At 40.8% G+C, this 16529-nt stretch overlaps 1 protein-coding gene across 4 annotated transcripts; it reads left to right on the forward strand.

Annotated features, from left to right (window-relative positions):
* The first annotated feature begins 233 nt into the window (after positions 1-233).
* LOC310922182 (motile sperm domain-containing protein 1-like) lies at positions 234-16277 on the forward strand. Of its 4 annotated transcripts, XM_083882598.1 has the most exons (8): positions 257-327; positions 3673-3844; positions 4577-4701; positions 5176-5432; positions 5616-5691; positions 8424-8653; positions 11748-11909; positions 15022-16277. In XM_083882598.1, exons 4-8 carry the CDS (start codon positions 5279-5281, stop codon positions 15051-15053), a joined length of 654 nt encoding a protein of 217 aa, XP_083738724.1. In that variant the 5' UTR covers positions 257-327; positions 3673-3844; positions 4577-4701; positions 5176-5278; the 3' UTR covers positions 15054-16277. The 4 variants fall into 4 exon arrangements, with proteins under 4 accessions (XP_083738723.1, XP_083738726.1, XP_083738725.1 ...); XM_083882599.1 differs by lacking the exon at positions 3673-3844 and having other exon boundaries at positions 256-327; XM_083882597.1 differs by lacking the exons at positions 3673-3844; positions 4577-4701 and having other exon boundaries at positions 234-327; positions 15022-16276.
* The last annotated feature ends 252 nt before the right edge of the window (positions 16278-16529 follow it).

Genomic DNA, 16529 nt, shown 5'->3' on the forward strand with positions numbered 1-16529 from the left:
CGGGGTCAGACCTCGGGAACCGTGAGATGAGGTGAAGTATTGTTAAAAAAACAGCAGGTCAGAGGCGCCGGGCCGGCCGCACAAGCCCCGCTATCCTGGGAGCCGGTAGTACCGCGGGGCTGCCGGGCGGAGGAAGCAGCGACAAACGCCGCTGTGCCGAGACTGCCGAAACTCGGCGTGCCGGGGCAGCCCCGACATGGCGGCGGGGGCGGGCGGTGGGCAGGGCGGTGACGCGGCAGCCGGTCGGTCCCAGCAGCCCCAGCGCTGCCTGCAGTGACGGGCGGATAAAGGGCCGTCGCGCCAGCCCGCACCAGCGGCCCTGGGCGGGTGAGTCGGGGCGGGGGGGAGCGAGCGAGCGAGCGAGCGAAGTGACACCTGCGGCCCGTCCCGGGCTGCGCGGGCCAGGCCTTCCGCCCCTGCCCTCCGCAGGCCCTGAGGGAGCGCGGTGGGGCCGGGATGGGGAGCGGGGCGGCGGCCGCGCTCCGTGGGCCCGGCCTGGCGCCGCTTCCCTGTGGGGCTGGGGATCACTCCGAGGGGCGGCGGCGTGGGGCCGGGGCTCGGGCCGGGCGGTGTGGCGGGGCCGGGCCAGGCCGGGGGCGGGAGGCGCCGTTATCGCGCAGCTGCCTTAGCCCGTATCGCTGCTGCTTCTCGTTGAGAACAAAGACGATCGATTAAGAGTGTGCAAAATTACCGCCGTGCTCTGCCAGCAGTAGGCACAGCTCGGAACTCCTTTCCTCCCGTCTCTCTCCCAGGGAAGAGTGCTCCTCTCTGTTAATCTGAGGCGGTTTGGAGCTACGCAGCGCTAATGAGCACAACACACGTTTAAAAATCAGCTACTTTAGTGCATTAAACACAAACTTAAAGTGAGGAAATAGAGACTAAAGCACATGTGCCCTTGAATGTCTTCTCTAGGATCCTTGCGAGCCTGTAGCAGAATGGATCAGAAGCAATGCACAGCTGTTACTTATTTTTTCACTGCTTTTCATGCCTCTTAGTTGCATTTGAATATTTTCTTTTGTTAGTCACCTTTTCAGCATTTAAAAAAATAATGTGGTCCTAATAAATTTTGCTGTCAGTATCAGCATGATTTACGTGTGGTCATCCATGCTAATAGTTAATGCTCCCAGACGCTTTCATTTTACAGCATCCTGGAGACACTTACTGATGACATTTCTCATCATCCTGTGAAGGGGTAAACAGTAGCAGTTTTGCAAAGTATCAGAGCAGTTCTGCTAGTTCAAAGGGGACCTACTGAAATGCTTTGCAGAATGTGTGCCTTCATAGATCAGCAAATTGAGATGAGGTTAACCAACTTGCTCAAGGTCATGGAGTGTCAGTGACAGAGCTAGCAATAATGGAATCCAGCCATCCTGGCTGCTGGCTCTGTGCTCTCTCATCATTGGGTGACACTCCCAAATAATTGCAGGTAGTTTAAACATTGATTTGCGTAAGTGCACGTTGAGGCCTTCAAAACATTTTTGAGAAACAAAATGTTTATGGAGTGCTTCAGATCCCACGCTGCATTTTCATGTAGCTTAAAGTGATTGCTCAGCTTGGCATAGGAGGGAATTTTGAAGAAGACTTTGTGGTTTATTTTGTAAATATGCACTCAAAAAGCATGAGTTTTACTGAGTATATACTGTAGAAAGAGTTGTGTAGATTTAGGGGTAGATCATGAGATGTAACAAAAGTAGATTACACTGTAATTAGACAACTTTTAAAGCAGTAGTGGGGAGACATGACTGTAAAGATGTTTTCTTCTGAATGAAGTGTTTACCCAATGACATTCTGTAGTTATTTGCAGTTGTTATGAAGAAAAAACAAATGCACTGGGAAGCCATGGTGATGAGGCTGTTGGAAGTTAAAATCAGACTAAAAAAGTTTGTCAGTTGATTTATTTATTCAGCAGATACTTGTTAAGTAAAAACAAATCACAATGGATGTTATTTCTGACCCTGGAGAGAAGTTTCACTTCGTGTTTTTCTCTGTCAAGTTAAATTTATGAAGAAAGGGATTTCAAAGGAAACACTGGCATATCTGTGCTATTGTGACACCAGCAGTATATATTTAGTAACTTCACGGAGGAAAGATCCCTATTGTGTTGAAAAAATACCAGTGACAATTGTTTGTCAGGACTTCAAAGGGCACTGGGAAGTGAGCTGGCATTGTTCAGGTGTTACACTCTGGCCCTGGCAAATGTTAGCTCTGACAGATCCCCACTCCTGCGGGAATTTCGTTGGCGCTGCTGGGAGAAGCCCATCTGTGCAGTGCGAATCACAGGCCTGAGACCCCAGATCCGGGGTTGGGACAGATTTGCTTGTGCTTACCTTTACATGCTGCAAGCAATCGTGGTGACTGTTGACCACATAATTTAGTGGTTGTGGTGCAGTGGAGGTGCAGAAGAGCAGCAACTGAGTTTTTGTTCATGAACCGTCTGAGGTATGTGACCTTATTCTCACCGTTAGATCTGCTATGGGGCTAATCTGGGCAGAGAAGTTGTGGTGATACAAACTTTCTCTGTAAAAGTGTTGGCAGTTTCTCATTGATGGGAGAGGTGTGCTGTTATCAAGAGTATCAATACTAAACCATCACATCTCCCTAGCATGTGTGTGGTTTGTCAATCAGTCTTTGGAAAAAGTGCTTTTACTGCTGTCACTTGGTGAGATGTCCCAGCAAGGTGACTTCTAAGCTAAAACTGTTATCTCGGAAAGGATGCTGGTTACTTGCTTAGAAATCCAGAAATTTATACCCTGAATGACACTGCTGTGTCAGCAAATGTGTCTACTATAGGCTTGCCAGACGTTACTTTTGCAAGTTTGGGCAGTTGCTCCTCATCCAGCCAAGTTAAATAGGAAAAGGAAGCAATAATGGGATATACTTTTTTAAAGATTGGTGGCTTTCTGCATGCAGGCTGTGGAATCCTGGGAGGTTTGCACACTCTTTTCTACAGATGTGTAACAAAAATGAGCCTGTTGATAGGCATAGTGATCCATACCTCCACTGATACTGAGAATTGTGGGGTTTTGGACACTGAACACTTGCCATGGACTGAGCTGAAGAAACTGGAGAGATGGGATGAAGCCAGGAATTGGAATGAAACATGCAGTATTTAAATTAAAAATGAAAGTATCAAAATAATACTGATTATAATAAATAATACTTGAAAATTTTATTAAACATAGTCAAATTGTGTAGCAGTAGCTTGCTGTTGTTTTATGGTAGCTTAAAACATTTATTTGAAAGAAAACCCTTTTGTTAATGTCAAAATTTGCCTGTATTTCTGTTACACATGATGTGCAGAGTGTAGATAGATAGGAGAACCAAAGATTCCAACATATTCTTACTGCATACTGCATTGAGCTAACTTTGGTAAAAGAAATTTAAATAAATAATTCTTAGTCTTATGCCTATGACAAACATCAAAAGGTATTTTGTATTCATACGTGCTGGCAGTTTTTCCACATTAGCTTTTCATATAGTCTTAATATGTTTGAATGGAACAATGAAACTCACTGTAATAGTGCATGAATTTGTTCAAAAATTAATACTTACACTTGCTGTACAAAGTCATTCCAGAGTTTGTTGATTCTTCTGAAACAAAAGGGATTCACCATAATTCCAAGAAGTACTCAGAACCCAAATTGCCACTTAGAGAGCCATTTCTTTTTCTAGACTCTTCTTAATAAGGTAACAGAACATCAGCTTGGAACACTGTCATTGGGGATTTGTTTTCAGAATATTATTAGTAGCATTTCAGTGAAGTGGAAACAAACCTGTGCTCTGAAAAGGAACTGGATCATGAGGAAAGACATTCCAGTGAGATCCATGAATTTGAATTCTACAGGTATAATTTGCTATTTTAATAACTAAATAAATAAAATTAAAAGCTTAGTTTGTGAATAAGAATCAGAACCTCTAAATCTTTAGTAAACACATGAACGTGTGTCATGTTTCAAGTATGGAATGCGTATCTGGTGCTTGGAGCTGTGATCATCATGATGTTTAGAATGCAGAAACAAGCATTTGGTTTTGATTATTCATAATGTTTGGGCTATTTGCTGCTAGAAATTTCAGAAGCTAAATTCTTTAAGGTGCAACTATCCAGTGTATTGAGCTGAAGAACAGGTAAAATGTACCTTATTTTAAAAAGCTTTATGGGAAGTGGAAATGACATCTAATGAGTCAGTAGGAACTTTTTGTTGTTTTAATATTTTTTGCTATAAAGTTAGACCTCAAAGGACACCTTCAGTTTGATTAATAATCTGTAGAAGCTGCAGTAAAATATGATGTTCTTGGGAGGGAGGAGAAGACTGTTCTCTCTGTCATGTGTTAAGTCAATGGTATGTGTGCTGAGGAGTCTGGCCTTAATTTAATTTATGAATTACATTTGGGATTGTTTCTTGGTTGGATCATGGGTTCTGGTTTTAGTTCTGGAATGTCACTCAAAATAGAACTGTGGGGGGTGGCAGAGGGAGAATTGTGATGATTGTACTTTGGTTAGAGGTAGGAGTGGTAGAAAAACTGTCATTTCAATAAAATAGTAAATCCCAAATCTGTTTGTTGCTACTCATTCCAGTCATTTTTCCATTCATTGCCTGTAACTACACAGTTGGAACAGGGAATTTGATTTAAACAAGACATGAAGGTGTTCCCCATTCCTTTGTTCTGAATCCCTGGGATTTTACATACCTGGGTGCCTAGGTAAGGAGATTCCTAACCTGTTATATCTCATCTGGGGAGGTCATTCCCACAAAGGTTCCTTCCTAAACAGTGACTCCTGCTGCCTCAGTGTTGTGTTTCCTCATTTCTGCCCTCATGTTTCTCAGGTGTTGCTATCCTGAGGCAAGGATGGGATTTCTTTTTGCTGTTGTTTGGTTTGTGTTGCAAAGACCCAGCATAAGCAGCCCTAGTCATGGACTGGGCCCACAAATGCTGCCATAATACACTGGAGAGGTGCTTATCCATTTATTTTGTAGCAGTTTGTTAAATAGATGGAAACCCAGTGCAAATATTTTTTCTATTTCACTATCTTTGAAGGAACATAAGTAGAGGTAGATTCATAATCAAGCATCACGTTTTATATTTTTGCACCTTTGTTAACTGCCTCAGTTTAGTATATACTTATGGAAATAATCTTCTTGCCTTTTCTCTTTTTTCCCCTGTTTTTTCCTTTAGAATTGCCAAAATGCTTTGGAATTCTTAAACAATTCAAAAACTGAAGACTCTGAGGATACAAAATCATAAGAACATAAGAAGCAGCAAGGAGGATTCAGTGCCAATGCAGCAACAAAAAAGACAGCCAGAGTTAGTGGAAGGAAATCTTCCTGTTTTTGTTTTTCCTACAGAACTTATATTTTATGCAGATGACCAGTCAACACACAAGCAGGTGTTGACTCTATATAACCCCTATGAGTTTGCCTTAAAATTCAAAGGTGGGTTTCTTAGGTTAAGTTCTATTTAAGAGTTAGTTGATGATCTTGAACAGTCCAATTATAATTCATGTAACAAATCGTATCTATGACAAAACCAAACTCATGTCTCTACATGTATCTGTTGATGAAGCTGGTGATGTATTAGGTCATGATTTGTTACCACTCCTGTCCTTTTCCTTGCAGTTTTTTGTACAACTCCAAATAAATATGCGGTGGTGGATGCTACTGGTGCAGTGAAGCCTCAGTGCTGTGTTGATATGTAAGTAGAAGTTGGGTTGGGTTTTTTCCTAATGTACATTTTATTACCTTAATTTCTTTTATTATTTAAGAGGTTGTAAATGACAGTATGCATGTTATAATATACAAGTTGGATAAAGATATGTATTCCTAATCTCCTATATACTTGTGGCTCTGATTTTTGCTGTTCTTTCCCTCTAGAGCAGAGGTATTATAATATTGGAGATATATCCTTTTTTAATTTTGCCTTTGGGCATAAATAAAATGCCAGTAAATGCATCTTGTAATGTAGTTTGTAAACCAAGAGAGAGTAATATGAGCCTCTGAGCACCTTTTTGTTAGAAATAACAAGAAAAGCAAAACCCCCAGTGTTGAGATTTACTTGTGAGAAATATTTGTTTGCAGATTGACAAAATGGAAATATATGCAGTTCTACTTAGCACATTTTCCTGGCCCATGTTAATAATGGTAGTTTTGCCTACCTTTCACCCTGACCACCCATCTAATTCTCAGATCTCTGTGTCTCCCCTTTGTCTCTGCTGTCAGGTGTCAACCAAATAACTCAGAACAAGAGGAGGCTGCTTAAGTGACCACAGTAATGTACAGGGTCTGTAGGCTGCCGAAAGCTGAAGCAGAGTAGGTGTATAGGCTAAAATAGACCAACTCTTTTTATCTTCTATTTGCCACATTATTTCTGTGCTAATGTACAGATACAGCTGAAGAAAATCAGAAGTACCTAAAAGAGCAGACTGAACTTTTTGAATAGACATTTTCCAAACTGTAAAACACCACATGGAATCTCTGGCTAACAAATGGCCATATACAGAAACCTTTTGTCAGATAAATAATAACTGGTTTTGGGGAATGGCTCTTTATTCCTATAGACTCTTTTCCTTAGGTGCAATTTGAAAATTCCAAGGACTCACCAAATAGAAAGGAAGTTTAGAACATGGAACTAGAAGGTTTCAGTAAGCAGGGGCAACAATGCTAAAAATGGAACTAAACAGGTCAGAATATACCAGTGTACCAGTGAGCTATTCCATTCTTTAGCAGGCATTTACACAAGCATGATTACATTTGGTTAAACAAATGGGTTTTATTAAATAAAAGAAAATAAGACATACACATGTTCCAAGGGGATTTTTTTTTGTGCAGCAAAACCCCCCATCCCATTCCAGCGGTTGCTGTCTAAGGACAGTGTTTACTGCTAGGATATGAGCAGTACTATGCAAGTGTAGCCATTTGGCAGATAAACAGATATTCTACAGAGCTTCCAATTATGCAACGATCTCTAAAAAGAAACAGGAGAATGTGTCTGTTTATAAGGGTCTGCAGAAAATCTCTCCTTGCTTGGCAGCAGATACATGTTCTCCTAGCACTGTTATATAAAGATTCTGTTTAGGTTGGTAGTTGGTACCGTGGTACTAGGAGTAGGGACACCAATTTTAAAGAAAGTGTTAAAGGAAGTAATCAGAGTTGATCTTCTGTGCTGATATGCTGAGAGCTGTATGAATTAGGGTTGTGGAGGGAAAAAGCCTTTTGTTTTAGTGAAGGCAGTTGCCCAGCCAACACTTCACTTGCTGAAAGACTGTCATAGGCACACTCCTTTGCCTTTGAAGTGATGTAAAACATCACTGCAGCCTCTTGCTGAGCGGATGACTTGGTCTCTGTTTCTGTGTTGAATAGTCTATTCAAACTAGATACCAGTTGCAAGCATTGGCTACATGCTAATCCTTGTAGATATCTCAATATGATATAGTTCTTTTAAATGAAGACTGAAAAACAAAATCCATTTCTTGCAGCATTTTAATGTATATAGTATCACAAAGATTGGTTTCTTGAAGCAATTTTAAGACTACTATTCTGTGTTACTAAGGGTACAGTAATTTCTTTTCCCCTCATGAGATGGCAACCTTCTTATTTGTTTGTATATTCTTCAGATTAGCTGCTGTTATCTTGGAAACTTAGAATAGCCTTTCACAAAAAACATCTGGGAAAAATAGTTGAAATCCTTATTTACCCTAAGAGCTGATACCACTTCAAAACCTAAATATTGTAGCTTTTCAATGCTAGATATGTATTCTCATGATGAATCACAAATGCAGAGTTGAGCCCAGCACTGCTCAGAGGTCTGTTTTGCTGTTGATCTGTGCTATTTAAAAGCTGTGCTTTTTATAGGTTCCAGACATGCTCTCAATGGTGGGTTTCTGATTTTGAAAATCCCTAGCTGACTCTTGTCTATAGAGGGAATGAGTTTTGCTTCTGAGAAAGTAGAATTGTAAAGCTTTGAGCCTGGTTTCCTCAAGAAGCTGGACTATTGCTTGCCAAACACCTGTCCAACTCCTTTTCTTCCCTGTCCACTCCAGTCCCCTCAATACCTTTTAAAATCATTGGCCAGCATCAAACAACTTTGATACATGAGGAGGAGGGATCTTTCAGATAATTGATGTTCCATCAATTGGCGGTTGGGCCTCAGAGTGAGGCAAAGATGAGCTTGAGATAAAGACTTAACTGTCTTGTTTGGCCAGGAGCATTTATATTTGGGAATTAAAGCAAACATAAGAAGGGGAGAGAGGAGGTAAGATCAAGTCTTCAAGAACATTGAGTGATGGAGGAGGTAATGGAGGTCTGGATTATTCCAGTTTATCTGGAGGAGGGGGGACAGAGGACAGACTTTGTGATATAGGATGCAATTCCACAACAGTCATTCTTCTTAGTAGTTCATCTGTTTGAAAATGTTGTTTTTCTCTGCAGTGTTATTCGTCACAGAGATGTTCGGGCTTCTTACTATGGTGTCATAGATAAATTCCGTCTCCAAGTGTCTGAGCAGAGCCAAAGGAAAGCATTAGGGAAAAAGGAGATTATTGCTACTCTGCTTCCATCTGCAAAGGAACAACAACAACAAAAGGAAGAGGAGGAAAAACGAATAAAAGAACATCTGGCTGAAAGTGTCTTTTTTGAGCAGACTTTGTGTCAACCAGGTAGTTGAAATCTTTTACCCCTCCTATGTTCTGAATCAGTTTTGAATAGGTCAAGTGACTAGACTTAAAATATTTTTTAAATATAAACAGAAATAAATTTTAAAATAATTAATTTTACTTGATGTTGGGAAAGATAGGACAGGAAGGGCTTGCGAATATGATTGCCTAGTAAGAAATACTAGAGATGTAAAACCTGTGAGTGAAATAGAAATGAAGGCCAGCTTTAAGATGTGATCATGGCAGGCAGGAAGATGGTGATTAGCTGGAAATAGGTTAAAGGATAGAAAACAAAAGGACCTAAGAATGTAGCCTTTCTCTACCTTGCCAAGGTATCAAAAAAAAGGTAGATAAGAAAAGTAGTCTTTAGAGTTTAGAATATAAGATGATATAATAATATAGTAGTTCTCATAGGCTGCATGCAAAGTTTGTAAGTTTTGTATTTCGCGCCAGTTGGTCACTGTAAATTAAAATATTCAACACAAAAGGAAATATAATGTATTGTAATAAGGTCTTTGTTCTCTCTTACTTCTCTCTTACCTCTCTTACCCCTCTCACTGCTCTGACCCCTGCCCTCTTACCTGCTCTAGCTCTCTTATCTCCCTTACTTCCCTTACCCCTGCTATCTCCCTTACCTCATACTCTTTCTCTCTCCTCCTTTCTCTTTGAAGCTTCACTTCAGCCGAGGCTGGTGGCTGAAAGCAGGCCCTTTTTACCCACAACCCTTGCAATAAAACCACATGTTTCTAAAATATCTCAAGTCTGCAGAGTTCCTTCTCCTTGCCATCCACAGATGCTCCAACTTGTAAGACTGCTGTCTTTATCACTTGAGGATGATAGTATACAAGAACCCAAACCGTACCTATTCTGTTTATGCTGTCTTGATCAATCAAGACTGTAGCTGAGTGTCTTTAAGGAAGTGGAGCTGAAGCTGAGCCCAAAAGGCCTCTCTCATGGAAAAGCCCCTTGGGAATTCTCAGGCAGGGGGACCAGCTACCACACCTACACGCACCATGTGGCTAGCTCAGCTAGGAGAAGAGAAGGCTCTGACCTCGGGTCAATTCCAGCCAGGTTTATTGCAGGAGCCAAAGAGAGCCAAGGCAAAGAGAGGGAACCCCACCTCTGTCTCCCCTTAAGTAGAGGGTCTGGGGGCAGGGCAAAGGGCAGGTAAGGGCATTGACCTGAAGCCAATGGAGACACACCAAGGGGGAAGGAACCACAAGGCCAAGGTCATGGAGGGGACAGAACTGACCAAACCATTGTGTACAGAGCACATTGGAAGTATCCCCTCAGGCAGGAGGGGTAGCTAGGGTCTGTCTTGCCAAGGCCAGACCCTGAGTATTACATTGAGTGGCTGAAGAGACTCCACACAAGACCCTTTGCTGCCCTGTGTTTGCATGTCATACCTTGGAGAGCGCATCCACTGTTCCTCTGGACCAGGAGTTCTCATACAGACAATGGGAATTTATCTGTGAAAGGATGGTAGTTATTTTTTCCCTTGTGCTCTTTCAAAACGTATGCCCCTTCTGAGTTTGTTCCAAACCATTAATCTCCCATTTCCTGATAGCAGGAAATATTGCCAGAACATCTTCTAAAGTGCTCCTTGTTCTGTGCCCTGTCCTTTCTCTGCCCCACAAGAACAGAAGAGCATAGTTGGTGGCTGAAAACTCTGTGTGTTTCATACACACAGTGAGGAAGTGAATCAACAGTCTTGAAAACCTAGGCCAGACAGTTAAATTGAAGGGGTAGGATATAAAGTGTCAAGTTGTACCTGAAATGAATCTAAACTGATTCTTGATGGTCAACATTCTTCTTACTTTTACTGATTTATACTGAAATGTTCTTGCCACTGTTATATTTTTCAGGACAACAAAAATCAATTCCAGAAAATAGATTAACCTCCTTGAGAGTGTTCATGTTGTTAAAATTAATCTGTTTCGCTATTTATACTGAGTTTGTTGGCTGGTGAAACACTTTTTATTAAAAAACCCTCTCATAATAGATATTAGTAGAATACACAGTTAAGGCAAACCTACAAAGGTCTCTGGGCTCGCAGAACAAAATGTTCCTGTGATAGTTGCTCCAGGACAGAGGGTCTGAGACATCCTGAACAGTCTGATACTGGTCTTATTCCAAATGCTGTTTCTCTGCTTAAAAACCTTGTTGACTACGTTATATTGCTTACTTACAGAAAAGCAGTAAACAAAGAAACTGCAGTTTTGCCTGTAACCTGGAAATAAGAGATTTATGGAATTAAAATAGAGCACATATTGCTAGTCACTGAGGATAGCAGAAGTTGATAAAAACATTGGCTATTTTCCAATGGATCTTAAGGATTTGGCTAGAGGTATTCAGCTAACGTTAACAGCTCTTTTCAAAGATTACACAGTGGGTCTTTGAGTAGGTTCCAGCTGTTAAAGTGCAGGGCAATAAAGACTATGAAGGACTCTTTATTGTCTGTGGTTTGCATTTTCTTATTCTGGTAGTACTGGACTGTCAGAGTGGTTCACTCTCACAGTTTTTAAAGTAAGATTCAAATTTTACTAATTTGTGGCATCTAAACTGACTGGCTCAGGTGTAGCCCTTGAATCCTGTAAAGAATGAAGGGGAGTTCATCTGGCCCAAGAACCTGTGCTCCTGCTGCAGGCAGGTTTTGTTCAGGAGGTGTGATCAGTTACCTGCCTGTGCAGGTCTTTTGGGTGCTCTTAACTGATTGATTATTGATCACTGAAGGAACATCAAGGAATGGAGTAAGGATGCACAGGGAAACTTCAAGCATTGCTGAGACATTCAGCTGTCCTGAGTATGTACATATAGCAACTGGGCCTGGCAGGCTCTGTTCCTCCAGAAGGGAGGGTTTTGGGAAGTCATGTGAAAACAAGTTCCAGCATCAGAACAGGGAGCAGCCTCCTCCACTGTAGAATGCAGAAGGTTTAGAAGGGTGGGTTTAAGAGTTGTCTTCCACTCCCTGTAAACTCCAGAGCAAAAAAGAAAATCTGAGGATATTTCAGCTCCCATGTACTGCAGAAATTTTTGCAGAATATTTAATGTTTATATTATTTAGATCTTCCTTACAATTGGTGCTGTCTTGCTTTTTCAGAAAACAGAACTGCCTCGTCAGGACCTAGTTTACTCACAGTCTTCCTTGGGGTGGTGTGTGTCACAGCACTAATGCTACCTACATTGGGGGAAATGGAATCCCTGGTGCCTCTCTACCTCCACTTAAGTGTGAATCAAAAGTTAGTAGCTGCTTATGTTTTAGGTAAGTATTTGGATTTTATAAACATTTTCCTGCAACATTTATGAGTTTGGAAAACTTCACCTGTCTTTGCCAGCAGCCTCAGGAAACTGGATGGAGACAAAGCATCACGTTACATTTTGTTTTGCATTTCAGCTTAGATCTTAATTTGTAGCCATGGTGATAGCAGGGTAAATTAATTATTGTAAGTGTTTTAGACCAGATTTGAGTTGATACCTATTGCACACAGGCCCCTACATGCTAATTTCAGCTTTATTTGATGATGGGCCAACAACAGTCATCTGCCAACACACCTGAACGGAATGTGCTGTTTCTTACTCTTGCATTGCAATAGTTACTCTATTGCAGAATGTATTCTTGTGTTTCTCGCTCCAACCCCATGAGCTGTTTTCTAACCCTTCATTCCCTGTACCTGTTTAATAAGCAGTTGATACATGTAGCAGTAAGTTGTTGTAAACCCTGTCTGAGACCACTACCATCCACAGTTCTTCCTGATTTGTAACTTGCTCCTGCAGTAGCTAGCATAGATGAGTTCAACATTTCATTTGTTATGACTATTTCTCTGTAACTATTTCAGATTTGAAGAACAGTCACACTAAATTCAATTCTCCTGTCCCACTACCTGGCAGAAATGAGGACTTAAAGGAAAAGAGCTAGGCAGCTCCAAACTGATAGCTAGAGATGAGGTAGTGATGGGGAAAGGTGCAAGTTCTTGATGGTTCGTGCACACTCTACTGACTCACAAAGGTCCCATCTGCTGAAATGGTTTGAAATCTCACTTGTGGCTCTTTGCCCAAGCTGATGCTGATGGAGTCTCAGATCAGGACCTTGCAGTAATCCTCACTTTGTTTAATTCTGCTTTTGAAAATTACTCTAGGTTCTGCTGGTGCCAGCTGTTGGAGTCCAGGGCATCCCTCTGGGCGCCCTGGAAAGTCACAGACCTTGGTAGAGAGGCCTGGGACCCGAAGAAGAGAGTCTGGGGTTTGTGCAGGGGGTTTGCCTGGCACAGAGCCCAGGAAGACACAGGCTTTGATTTTAGTCCATGTGAAAAACTTCTAACACAGAGAAGAATTGCAAGTCACAAATGTGTAACAGATAGTAGTGTAGTTTATCACCATGTAGAAGATTTTGTAGTTTTGGGTTTTTAGAATGAAAGTGCAAAGGGACAAGATGGAAATTTTAGGGTGGTACCCTGGGTTCTTCTTCTTCTCCCTTGGCATCCATCTTCTGCAGTGACGTGGGCACAAAGTAGTTTCAGTGGATTGGGTCAGAGTAGAAATGACCCTGTTAGCATAGGTGATAGGCATTGGTATGAAATGGTAAATAATAACCACGTAGTTATCTGCATAAAAGCAGAGTGACCTCCCATCATGGGGGGAGTCACATCGTGTCCGAGCTGCTGTGAACACCTTGGCCGGACGCAGAGAATTGTAAGATAAGAACTAATAAACAACGTGAGAAACCAAGAAAACCAAGACCTTGAGACTCCACATCATTCTCGCGCCGAACACTGAACACAGAGACACAGAATCAGACTCAAAACCTTCAGAGGTCAGGAGGGAAAAACACTCCCTTGAACCCACTCAAACCACCAGCCTTGAAATCTCGGGCAGAGAAAACCATAAAACCCGAGAGCCAGCTAGAGTTCTAAGTCTTTTAACTTTATACATTTGCAACAACTGAACCTGTTTCTAGATTCCCTATGAAGTTTTGACAGGTTTTGGCCTCCTTTCTGGCAGCATTTTTAGTATTCATGGACAGATTCTTTTGTGTGCAACTCTCACTCATGTAGAAAGTCAATTGCTCTTGAGAAGTTGAAACCACTTTGTTCCATAAGGAAGTACAACTGGATTGTGGAGCATTTAATGGAAAGGGTTGTTATACCACACCAACAGGACTGTATGATAATTGAGAAGTATTTGATTTACAGAAATGAGTTAAACCCTTCATTGTCTGGAAGTTCCTGTACAAGTGGTGCAGGCTGTTCTCCAGAAGCCTCTGCTGTTCCTCTGCGATGATGGAATTGATCCAAGCTAAGGATCCAGCAGCTGTGGGAGCACTGATTGTCTGAACCAATACAGACCTTAATAAATAGCTGAGCTGTAGTTCCTCTTTAAGGGATAAATTGCTGATCTAATGGAAGGCAGTGTTGCAGCTCTGTTCTGTCGTGCTTCTGCCTTCATTATCTTCATAAAGTGGCCAAGTTCCATCAGTATGGAGTGGCAGAAGATAAAATAGTCTCAGAAATGTCTTTATCCATAGTGAGATCTGTAGGCTTTAGCTGAGCTTTCTGCAGTGAAAGGCTGTTACAGTGACATCATCTGAGCCTGCAAGAAAGTGAGATTGCCCAAGAACTGATAAATTGTTATTTTGATGTTACATAAGGCTGGAATTCAGGGAGCCCCTATGTTCTTCCAACTACCCCCCTTACCTTGTGCAATATAACCCATGGCTAAGAACTGCAGATTTGTACTTCTTCCTGTATCAGCACATAATTAAAATGAACTTTTCAGTGTGTCATGAGTAGGTTTGTTAGCCCCTATTTCCTCTTTTCATCTGGTTTTAATTGTTTTTAACCTCTATCAGAGGAGTCCTTTTTTTCCTCCCTCTTTAAAGGTCACAACAGTCTGTTGAAAGCTCCCTCTGCAGACTGACAAGGAAACTTAACATGTCTAAAACTGGTTTTTGATCAATTATTATTCACAGAGCAGAAAAAAAAGCCTTGTAGCCTTCAACAGATCTGCCTTACTGATGATTCAGCATTTGAATGACACTGCCCATAACTGCCCATGAGAAATGGGGTTTGAGTGCTAGTGTTACACTTACCCATGTCAAAAGTTCAATGTTAAGATTTTCCAGTAGAGAGATCAGTAATTGTTTGGAGTATTTCTATCTTCTTTGATGTTCAGTTATTGCATGCACCACACATTGGTGTTGATTTTTACTATATCAAAATTTGGAGCAATACTTCTAATATTTAAGTGTGTATATAAATGTATTCTGCATGTATTTATGCACTTTTACCATATTTTCTGGCCTGTGACAGGGTAAACTATTTTAAATGTTTTATTTCGAGTGAAATAGAAGTGTTTAGTTCTTAATTCTTGTCTTTCAGGTCTCATCACCATGGTTATTTTGAGAACATGAGCAGTGAGTTCATAGGGTGTCAAACACCTTACTGTATATTCACATCATAAATGTGGACTGCCTTTTACTCCCATTTGGCTCATTAAGATGCTAGCAAAACTTCAGTGATTTAAGATACCTTCAGAAGTGTAATATATTTTAACTCTGTATAATAAATGAAAGACTCAAAGCACTTTGTGGTGCTTCTGTAACAGACAGCTATGAAATGTTCAGTGATACCTGTGAAAATCATTTGAAAAAAACTTTTATATCTATGCCTACTGTAAAAAATCCTTATTAAAACAACATTTGTTATTTTTAGTCTATGTTGACATCAGTGCGTGATTGCTATAAAAGCAAACTGTCTTCTGTAAAAACACTCATTTGGTTTGTGGTTGTACCTGTCAAGGCTGGCACATAACACTTCTATATATACATACCAGAGGGGTGAGAGTTGACTGATCATTGAAGAAAATGAAAAATTTTATCAGTGGAACGATGAAATAAACCATGAATTTTAGGTGAAGAAGTAATTCTCAAATTTCTTACTTCATCATTACCAATATATCGTTGATTGCTCATTTTCTTACCTGGGGAAATAATTTCTTGCAACAGCCATTTTGTACCACAATTATTAGACAATAAAAACAAGTTCTGTAATCAAATCCCTTCATTTATTAAGGATGCATGGAAGTGGCATTAACAGAAGCTGAACTCGTACTAATACAAAAGACACTTTTTTTTTTCTATTTTAGAGACCAAGCTAAGTGAAATAGCAAAAGCATTTCTCTATATCCCTCCCCCCACAGCTACCACAGAGACTTTTCTATCAGAAACTCCTGCTTAAATGCCAGTTTCAAATTTGGGGTGAATATTAATCTTGTTTTATACAAGTATTTCCCTTCATTTGACATTTCATTGTTGAGATGTTAATTCTAAAAGGGCAGCTATTACTGCATTGGATTCATACAGACAAATCTTTGTTTGTAAGAAGTCTATAGAGTATGCTCTGATATGAATAATAAAATTTGGAAATCAAACCTTCTTTCCCCCTGCGTTATGGGTCACTTTTCTGCTTGTGCATGGAAATACAAAGAAACCGTGCAAAAAAGTGTTTCTTAAAAAAAAAAAAAAAGGAGAAAGAGAAGTTGAAAAAAGTTGTTAACCACTACATTTTTTTCTTATATAATGCTACTTCAGTTTGATTCTCGTAAGAACTGGGATTCTGTCATCCATCAATCAGCATCAGATGATAAAGTCAAACATTAACATTCACTAAGAAAAAAAAGCCAACAAAAGTTCACAGCTGGTTTAGAAGGCCATGTGCCAGAGCCTGCTGCAGGCACAGCACTTCCCTCCAACACTGAGCTCCTGGCTGGGTCAGTGTTTTCCTGCCACTGCAGGGCTCTGTTCTTGTAGCTTCACTGTTCCTCAGTACCTACACTGTGAACTCTGATTTTCACCAGGTGGTTTAACCTGCTGCTGCCTGGGGAAAGG

The sequence above is a fragment of the Zosterops lateralis genome (genome assembly GCF_965231275.1).
Source record: "Zosterops lateralis genome assembly, chromosome: W".
Taxonomy (NCBI): Eukaryota; Metazoa; Chordata; class Aves; order Passeriformes; family Zosteropidae; genus Zosterops; species Zosterops lateralis.

Excerpts from the sequence above, each read along its gene's own strand:
- LOC310922182 (XM_083882597.1), top strand. The coding sequence starts at position 5,279 with ATGCAGCAACAAAAAAGACAGCCAGAGTTAGTGGAAGGAAATCTTCCT. Across the intron at positions 5,692-8,423 it reads CCTCAGTGCTGTGTTGATAT|TGTTATTCGTCACAGAGATG; the intron begins GTAAGTAGAAGT and ends TTTTCTCTGCAG. Across the intron at positions 8,654-11,747 it reads GACTTTGTGTCAACCAGGTA|AAAACAGAACTGCCTCGTCA; the intron begins GTTGAAATCTTT and ends TTGCTTTTTCAG.